The sequence below is a fragment of the Durio zibethinus genome, chromosome 22 (assembly GCF_047325235.1).
Source record: "Durio zibethinus cultivar Kanyao isolate XHJ-2024 chromosome 22, ASM4732523v1, whole genome shotgun sequence".
In the NCBI taxonomy this organism is placed as follows: Eukaryota; Viridiplantae; Streptophyta; class Magnoliopsida; order Malvales; family Malvaceae; genus Durio; species Durio zibethinus.
Window position 1 is genome coordinate 17,758,817 of NC_143183.1, and position 10,926 is coordinate 17,769,742.

Consider the following 10,926-nt stretch of genomic DNA (forward strand, 5'->3'; position numbering starts at 1 on the left):
GTGATAAAATCAAACTTATTATCACATATCATCGACTCTTTTTTCAACCATCCAACCCTTTTTTATTCTTTTTTCCTTTTTTTTTTTAGATAATAAGATAATTTTAAAAAAAGATAAATAAAATTAAAGTTAAGATAATCAACCATAAAAATGACAAATAAAATAAAAAACAAAGTTAATCAACAATAAATGTGACAAAATAAATAATAAAAGCATACTAAAAAGGAAAAAATAAAAATAAATAAATAAATAAATAAATATACACAAATAAACGCAGTGAAACATCAAAAAGATAAAAAAAATATAAAAGCAAAATAAAAAAAAATCTAAAATCCACAATCAAGTTCGAAAAAATCGGAATCCAATTATTTTAAATCCCCTATAATTACTCTTCTTTTTGTTGAAATATTTAATTTGTTGGGGCAAGTGGTAAAGTAGAGATGGAAGTGCCTCCCTCTTGCACCAAAAAAATGAGAAGTGTTTACTTTGTCTGTTATTTTCACATGATTTTCTTACTCTTGTTTTCCCAATAATGTGACTACTGACAACATAAAAGTAACTAATGACGTTATTTTTGCCATCAAACAAAATTTTTTAGATAAAATACTGATAGAATTTAGTAGGAAAATATGTTAAGGCAACCTTCAGAAATATCGAAACAGGCCCTTCAAATTTAAGCGGATAGCCGGTCCTATATACATATCTATTCATGAAGTATTCAATCAATTAAAACTTGCAAACTTTATATTATGCCTTATTATTTGGTGATTATCTTTAATTATTGTTTCGATCAAAAATTCCATTCATTTCGCTTTCTTATTTTTTTTATAGTAGAGGAAAATTGCATTCATTTCTCATTAAAAACACACCATCACAAAAATGCATCTTCCGGAAAATCAAACCGAAAATTGCTTTTATATGTAACTGGTCACCTAATTAGTTCTCCAAATAGGAAAATGTTCAAAGAAATTACTTGTTTTTATGATCCATGGCACAAATGAGGACATTGTTGTATCATACTTAAAGTCCCAAGACTAGGAATTGCATGTGAAGTTATTGTTGTTTCAAAGACAATGTGTATCTCAAAGATATTTTTACTTACGATACTTAAACCTATTCTTTTTTTTTTTTCAAATTGCACATAAGAAGTATAAAGAGAGCAACATTCGAACCTTAAAACTCAATTTTTCTCCTATTCTAATGCATGATTAATGTTGACATTTAATTACATGTGAGGACCTTATATATTACTCTCATATCGTCTAGAACTCTAATGTAAATTTCATTAAGCATTCTATTTTTTTACTAAAAACAAATAGGGATGAGTTTGGGTTTTGACTTGATCTAATAGGATCAATTTTTATTTTTTTTGAAAATCGAACTTCAGACACAATTTTTTATAAAGAAATTTGGGGTCAAATTTTAAGTAAACCTATCTTAACTCAGTATATATATATAAAAAAATATTCTTTTAGTATTTATTTAATTTTATATTTATATATATGTATTATATTAATAAATTTATTTTTAATATTTTAATTTAAGATATTAATTTAATAAAAATATTATATTTATATATAATTAAGTTGTAATTTATATTAAAAATAATATTTTATAAATATTATATTAAATTAATTTCAGATCAAATTAAGTTAGATACGATTTTATGCATATATAAATTAGATCGGATATAAAATTAATATTTTAATATCTGATTAGGTTAGAATTGAGTATATGCTTTATGAAATCGGGTAGAAGTCTAAGCAATAAAAATACACCCCAACCGAATTGACCCGTTGCCATCAATAAAAAAAAATTGATAATTACAAAGTTTTAATTTGAATATAAAATTATGAAAAATTAAAATTTAACAAATAAGAAATAATAGTGATAGATCCAATTTTTTTTTTCAAAAGTATAAACTTGTTGCAACGGGTGTTTGTTGAGTGTGAGTGTCGGTTAACCGTGAACTATGGTTGCATATTGGGTAATAACAGTAAGTGAAGTAGTTAAGGAATTAAAAAAAAATGTTAGAAAAAAATTTTGGAATGCCCAGAAGAAATTTTGCTTTAAATTTTTTTTATTTTTCAATTTTTACCATAGATACTTTATCTTTACATTTGCATCTGTCCTTGTGAAATAATATCAATTTACAAAAATTAACATACGTTTGATTAAAAAAAAAACTAAGAACCTCTCCATTTAGACTTTTCTTGTCTTTATAAATCGATGTCTAATATGTATATAGATGAATGTTTAATTTTTTATGTGATCCCCATGGATTCAAAGATTGGCCTATCAAATTAAGCTTAATGTGATGGACATTGCCAACTAACTTATCGTGAATTGATGGGTCGTACCAATAAATAAGTACTCCAAAGAAAAAAAAAAAAAAAGAAAGGCACTAATGAAGTGACCAAAACAAATTGATGGGAATTTTTTTTTTTTTCATTTAGGAAGACTTAAAAGTAGAAATTAAGAGGGCCCACACGTGGACGGTGAAAGGAAATATAGAGAAAGGAGGATGGACAAAAGGGTAGGAGGGGAGGCCGTAACAGTGCTTGGTTTAGTGAAAGGAAGAAAGCGAGAGGCATGGCTTGGAAAAAGGAAAGAGCAAACCCTAGCTATATAATATAATAAAATACATAGTCGGCGCACATCGCCATCCACCATGCTTCTACCTCCCTCTTCTTCATTGCTTTCAATTACATGCAACTTACCATATTAAAGATTAAATTGTACTAATTTTGAGAAAAAAAATTTATTTCTAAATCATCTTATATTTTATCCAAAACTTAATTTAATTGATTTATATAATTACCTATAAAAATTAACATTTAATAAAATTAAAGTTCAAAATTTAACATTTGTTATTTTTTTATCTTTTACTGTAAATTTCTTTATAAATGATTTTTTAACCATCATAAGCAAAATAAAATTTATCCAACAATAATTAATGTACCCAAAATTTCTTTGGCCCAAATGACATGTCCAAAGAACAAAGGTTGGCCCATTTATTATTCAAGGAAATTTTGATTCACTCCAGGATCCAGACCCTAAGCAAAATAAATAATAAAATACTTAAATAAAAGAAGATGAAGGGATTTTTAAAATAAAAAATATCATCAAATTGAAAAAGTCACTTGTAAATCAGTACAAATTGCAAAATGACATTGACATAGAAATTTTATATGGGGGAATTTTGGATAAGTTTTTCTGGTTGTTTTACGATCTTTCTAAGAACCTTACAATCTTGCTGATGCGGCACTTCTTAAATTGATGGCTCTGAAAGCCAAGTTTTTGTCTAATTTTTCAACATTATTATCATTCTATGTTCTAAATCCATTAATATCTTCCTCATAAAACACCACTTTCCGCAAATGTATATTTCTAAACCAACTGTATTGTTTCGAAATTCTTCATCATTCTTTAATTTCTTTTCATTTAATTTTCTATAGGCAACAGCTGCTTCTTTGGTACTTATTTCAAAATTCCCTATTTTTTCAATATAATAAAAAAATTATTGTTCTTAGGGGAAATAAAGAATTGGTTAACTAAAAATGGAAAAAACTTTTTGATATAAATGAAGCCATAATGTAAGAATATAAGCAAAGGTGTCATAAATGATAAATTTTGAATTTTAAATCTACTAAATACACTTCTTAAATATAGTTACATAAATTAATTAAATTTAAAAAAAAAAAACTTCAAAAAATCTTAAATTTCGAATCCAAATTTCATCAAAGTTTGAGTTTTAGTTCAATTATAATTATATATTGATTTGTTGGTGAACCCTACTAGTTCGGCTTATCTTTACTTTGGGCCCATATTGAAAACCTAGTTTGAAGCATGAGATTCCATCAGAAAATTGAAAACATACTTAAACAGGATATCAAGAGGGATCAGTCAAAGCCTCTCTGAATTAATTCTTTTGTATTAAGATGAAACAATGAATGAACTGGCACTAGGCAAGAAATACAGCACTTAAGTTGTTCTCATTGTCGCCCATCTTCCATTTGTAAAAGACTGATTAACATCTTAATTACTTTATACAAAAATTTATTACAATTACAATTCTTGAAGGGTATCACATTTAAACTTGAAAAAGGCAGCTGTTTCAAGGGATAGGGTCAAAAATTAAGTCTCTTAAACGCGTTTTTCTGGCCGTCTTCTGTCCCAAATTACCCATCTAAATGAAATTAGCATACACTAAAAAACATAATTAATGGGTTACATCAATTTATTCTTTCTGAACTGCTCCTTCTTTCCCTTCTTATCTTTGACCAGGTTACTATAGACTGTTTAGTTGGAGCTAGCTTGCATTAAATGAATGAGATTAAGGCATGTGGCTAATAAGAGATGAGCCTCAAAGAAATCCCATTTTTACCTTCGATGAAGCATGCCATTAGGTCACACAGAATGCTGCCAATTACTTTGACCCAAAATTTTTCATAAAAATTGAAATATGGAAATATGTCACATGATCTTCCTTTCCCCAATTATTCATCAAGGAAATCTAAATAGGGTAAACAAACAAGGTGATATTAATGAGAGTCCATTTTCCTTACTATAGGGAGTTGTTGGAGAAAGAAGTTTTAGAAACTCAATGATTTTTTGCTTACATTGCGAAAATATTGTCAAAGATACTTCAACGACGCTGTTTGCTAATAACATTTGTTTTTCCATGCCATGCATCACCCATTTGTGAGAGATTTGCGTTCACATGTTTCGTGTCACTGAAATTAGTATGTCTCCCTCGTGAATTACAAATATTGTATGCAAAACTATATTTGCATGATGTGAAGTTAAAACGTTTTATTCGGTTTCACACTATGAACCTTCAAGATATGGCAATGATCAAATTTTATTCAAAAATTAGAATACAAAATACCCTTTTATGAATTTTTTTAAAAAAAAACGTTTTTGGGTTTTTTTTCATTTTCTTTTTGTAGCTTAATCACAAAAATTAGTTCTCAAGAGAAGAGTTACCGCGTTGAGAAAAACTGGCTGTAGGGAACATGAGCACAAATCACTGGTTCATAAACCAAATCAAAGCGTCTGTTTGTAAGAGTGTGAGGGAGAGATTAAATTATATAAAAAGTAAAAATAAAATAGATGTATCCATCATAAAGCCGACTGAAAGGAAAAGTCCTAATGCAAAAGCCAAAACCTAGTCTCTCCTCATACAAATACATAAAAAATGCAATGGCAAAGCCAATGTCTTCTAATTGTCTCTACGTTCCCTTCTTTCTTAATTACCTTTTCCTCTCTATATAACCCTTCTTTACCCCCCACACCATTCTCTCCCTATTTTCTTTTCTTTCTGAGAAGTGTGTAGCTAATAATTAAGAAGTGATCTTCTGTGTTAAGAGTAATTAGCTGGAAAAGTTTTTGACAAATTTTGGTGGGGATGGAATCAGAGAAACAAGGAAGGTCTGATACTTTGAATGAAGAAAATGATCGGGTTGATCCAGTCAAGGGTGACACCACTGCTACCAGGAAACGCTCCTATGAGTGTACTTTTTGCAAGCGAGGCTTCACCAACGCTCAGGCCTTAGGGGGACACATGAACATACACCGAAGAGATCGAGCCAAGGCCAAGCAACCAACAAGTTCTTGGGTTCCAAGTGAACCAATGAATGAGGACTACATGAACCCTAGATATGTTCCACCAATCCCAATTGATCAACCATCAAAGCACTATCCGATTATGGAGGCTGCTCAAATTCAACCACCAGTGTATAGCCCCAGACTTCCATATGGTTATTATGATTGTGATTTTCTTGCCCCTCCAAGGTCGCAACCCTTGAGCATGAATGAAGAGCGTTTGGGTGCAGACTTGAGCCTTCAAATTGGCCCTGCAATTAATCTAGATGAAAGTGACGTGAGGAGGGGAATCATGAAAGAAGATGAAGTGGATTTGGAGCTTCGACTCGGTCATGATCCATAGTACAGTATTGTTGCAACTTCTATACATAACCATATATTCTTGTATTAAGGAATTTCATTGTACAGTGGAGAAATTGTTTTGACAGGTACTGCATGATTCATAGATAGGGCAAATTGATTTTAAGAAGCCTTTTTTTTTCAGAAAAAACATTATTTATAAGGTTCTTTCTGTAGATATTAAGAATTTAGAAATAATTTGTGGACGCACATTGGGATTGGATTGAATGAAAAAGGGGTTTCTTGTTCTGGAAATAATTGGGACCAAAAGATGGAAGAATGGCGCTGAATGAATTGATCAACCTAAAATCAATGCTCCCTGAGGTAAGTATATTGTTTCGATGTGTTTATGTAGAAATCGAGCTGTTGTTTTCTATATTCTACTTTTAATTTTCCACAAATTTCATTTATTTAATTTATGTTTGTGATTGTAAAGGAACATCTTTCTTCCTCAAATTTCTTCCTTTTAATTTCTTTCTAAATATAATTTAATTATAGTCAATTCAAAGTTCCAAACCTCAAATTGTATCCTTTGAATTTGATCAAGCAACATACAACACGGTATCTTCCTTTATGTTTCTTCTTGTCTAATTCATGTGTAGTTTTCCTGTTGAGGCTAGACATTATTAGTTTGACAACAATTTTATTATAAACTCTTGTCAAAAAAAATTTTGAAAAATATTTCATGTTGCATATTTTTTTCTTTTAATTGAAAATAATGTTACAATTATTTGTATATCCTTAACATCATAGTTTTTTTTGGTATGATCAACATTAAACGTGATTGGATTAAGTGATGACATTGATGTTTTCGCTGCGAATTCTTTGGTACTATTGTAAATGTCTAAAGTATATATGTAGTTATCCTAGGGTTCTTTACATGCATGTGAAGATTATTTATAGAAATGTTATGAGCTTCTTCTTTTCTTTTTTTTTTTAAGTGGCTTCAGCTTGTACTATATTGTCGTAAAGCTAGAGGTTTTCAAAAGTAATTAATTAAGTCATCCTTAATTAGAATTATAGGAATTCTTGTTAAGAGATCGACTTAGAAATATTTAGAAACTTATTATCAATGAAGATCATAGCAATTTTTAACCTAAACATGATTTTATTTGTATTCAGAAAGCAGTTAATCTTTCTAATGAATTATATTGTAAGCATCAATTTGTTTTTTATAAAGAAGATCACAATTTAAAAATACATAAAAAAAGTTACAAGTGTTAGAAATTTAAATTTCAAATTTATTAGATGTCATTTTTTAAAAATAACTATATAAACTACTTGAATTAAGCTTAAGGTTCTAAAGATCAAAATTTTTAGGTGAGCTTAAATCAAACAAAACTAAATCAACATGTACATATAATGTAGCCATATATAGGCAGCTATGCCTTAAAAAAAATGTTAAATGGATTGTGCCAGATTAAGCTGTTGCAAAGGTAGTAACTTGCAGTAATTATAATTATAATTTATATATATATATATATATATATATATATATATATATATATACTTCTAACAATCAATTAGAGGGAAAGGATTTCTTATTAGACAAGTGATTTTCCCATCTGAAAAAATAATTCTCACGTATATAAATGCTCGGATAATCAAGAATGATCCTCGATCGAGTTAATTGCAGTTATCTTTGACATTTATTCGATCATTGATCACTTTTGCAAATGAAGAGAGTGACAGACATATTAAAGCTTTTTAAACTATGAAAATGGTATAATTTCCACTTTATAGCTATATATATAATTTAATGAAGCCTATAGAGAAAAAAAAAAAAAAAACAGTTAGCCTTAGCACATTATGGAAAGGGGGATGAACGCAAACCTCCTAGCACCAACTTGCTCTACATAGGGAGAGTGAGCTATAATTATTAGTTCTATTTAAATTTAGTCACCAGATTCTAGCATCCTAACCAGATCGATGAATCCTTTAAAATTTCCATTCCAAATCATTATTTTCCTCTCTTTGATCCGGGGAGGATGAGTTGAACATACAGATTTTTTTTTTCTCAGCAGAAAAGATTCATTTATAAGTGTTTGCCGTTGCCGCTGATGAGGATTATCAACCTATCATTTTAAGGGATATGAAAGATTAAAATTCAATTCTTTGAATAGGAGAATAAATTTGCATTAATTATTAAGTAAAATATACTATAACGTGTCTTTTCTTGGTTTCTTGATACTTAATTTGGAATTTGAAAACAGCTAGCTAATTATGCTTGCAATCCAATAATATTGAACAATTTAAATTGGTCTAGGCACTAGAACCAATTCTTAGGCACCATTTTGTGTAATTACGTTGTTAAGGGTTAATCATGAGATCTGCTTTCTCTCATCATGACCCCAAAAAAATTTTAAAAATTATTTTGTTTTAAGACTTTTAAGATATAAACACCTTTAACTTCATTTCTTTTATTATAACTTTGGTTTGAGTTTTAAGTAATTTTTCAAATTGAATTGATGTCAAGTGACACTAAATTCAATCAAATACTTTAATATTAGTATACAGTTTAGGAAGATATAACTATCTTTTGTTGATAGTATCATAAAGTCTCGTAATTGAATTTTAAAAACGGCTTCATGTAATGTTTCACCCAGCGAGTGGATATAATTATTTGTGATCTTCTCCATTTCTTCTTACATGCATATCCACATTTTAAATTTCGCATGAAAATCTAATAATCATTTATCAAACTTAGGCACCAAAGCAATTAGATAAAAATGCGAAAAACATAAATATATTTATAAAATTGAACCATTTCCTATGAGTTTAGGTTTTGACATATAATTGATCATCTTAATTCTCATTTGTTTTCTTGAATGATTAACTTATTTTTAATAAATTTTATTTTTTATATTTAAATTTATCAAAATATAAATCTCAATCGTTAAAATTAAAAATTCAAAGTTTTAAGTTATATCTCAGGGCATTTGTAATTAATTTACACTTGGAAATCACCGTCAAAGGCTTTCTTGAATCCCTATGAACTCTTTTCTTTCATTGCATAATGTGGCCACCATGGCCTAGAATAGTAAACAAAGATCATATTTCGATCCCAACATATCCGACAAACATTAGAAATTTGTTAAAAATAACAAAAACAATATCAGCCACAAAGAATTTTCATTTTCATTTTTTTTTTCCAATCTTTTGGGGCACAACTGGATTATAATGGCCCAAATACGGTGTCTGCTGTTAGAGATGTGGACCATCAAGTTCACGGCCCACAGCTTTAACAAGTCTGGCCCAATATGGCCCAACCAGCTCCTCTTCCAGGTTTATTTATTTGTTTAAATCAGAATTCATCTAAGCAAAGCAAAACAAAAGGAGGGTCCACCAAAGTTGGTGAACTGCAAAATTTTCAACAACCTTGAAAAGCATGTGCCTATTAATCATAAGTGCCCGTTAGGCTCTTGGCAACGAAGCTAGATTGATTGGCTGGCTTTCAATTGGTCCCTCTTTCTTGGTAGAGATGACTCAACTCCTGGCCGGAACCTGCCTGCTGTGCTGCCTACCCTGAACATATCAAACAGAGCAATAACTACATGTCATTTTTTTGAAAGAAATTTAAGCACCCAAATTCAAACTTCTCATTTTTAAGCTGTAACTAAAGTAATTGCAGTGACCCACAACCATTATCCAATTTGAGAGGATTCCCATCTGCTCCCTTGGGCACAAACTTCTTCTGTGGACAATCCAGCAGTTTTCTGTCATTAAATCCAAAACCTGGATGAAAAGAACCCATCTCAATTTAGCTCAACGGCACATTTTTTTTTTCAGAGAATGAAATACTCCCACACAATTATCATACTGTCCACAAAATCAATTACCACTTTCAAATTCAAAAGTTTTCTCAGACATTTATTAAAGGTGTCCTGTGGGCAGTGAATATGGACAGGCAATATTATCTATCCAATGTTAAACAAGGAAATCTCATTTTGAACCATAAAAAATTACGATTTGTTGGTATTCACAGGCACCTAATTTTTTTAGCCTTACAGCTAAAAAGCATTAAAAAGTTATCAGTACACAAGAATGTTTCCCCAACTATTGACTTTCTTCCCAATCAAACCCCCAAAGCCTCTATTCAAAAATCTTGCTTTAGACATTCTAAGATCACATATCTTGTCTTTAGACTGTCATATCAATTTATTGTACCCTTAAAGCATTTAAAGTCTTTTGTTCATTGTATTTGACGTGATTGCATGATTTTAATCATATATATAAAAAAATTGCAATAGCGGAACCAGGAAAAGGATTAAATTTTCATATTCAATCATTTTGTATTTTAATAGACTTATGGCTTTTCAATGTTTAAGGTTACATTATGTTGCAAGTTCAACAGAATGTGTAATTCTAGGTTTTACCTAACAAATTAAGCAATATTTGCATAAATGTATGCCATTTTTGGATCCAGCTCCATGCTATTTATAACTTATTTAACTAGGATGTACTGAATGGTCGGAATCCAAAACTGATGAAACAAATGAAACAAAAATTACTGATGGAGCGTTGATAACATAAACTTTACAATGAAAGATTTAATCTCACTTTTGGATTCATACTTTCTCGGATTCTTTAACATTTCTCGGTTAATATTTTGACAGCATACCAATGTCATAACAATTTTTTGTTTGAAGAAACTCAAGCACTAAACTTAATAAAAATTTTTTAGAGTTATTATTAATTTTTTTATAAAGTGTGATTGATCACCCAAAAATATCATCTTTTAATAAAAATTTGAAAATTAATTAAGATTTATTAAAAAAAATTTAAATCTACGAAATTAATGTTAAGTTAAGGAGTATGGTTATGAGTGAGTAAAGTATTAGCACTCTCATTTTATTTGTTCGAATAACAGTATCAATTAATTATATATAATCTTTTGATTTTGATGATATGGGCTTCTTTATATTTAAATTTAATTTACTAAAATTTTTAAATGAAAAACACATTTTGCTGTGAAATTAG

General features: G+C 29.3%; 1 protein-coding gene across 1 annotated transcript; it reads left to right on the forward strand.

Moving 5' to 3' along the window:
- Positions 1-5,410: 5,410 nt before the first annotated feature.
- LOC111307379 (uncharacterized) lies at positions 5,411-5,950 on the forward strand. The gene has a single exon (XM_022905391.2). It carries the CDS (start codon positions 5,411-5,413, stop codon positions 5,948-5,950), a length of 540 nt encoding a protein of 179 aa, XP_022761126.1.
- Positions 5,951-10,926: the final 4,976 nt, after the last annotated feature.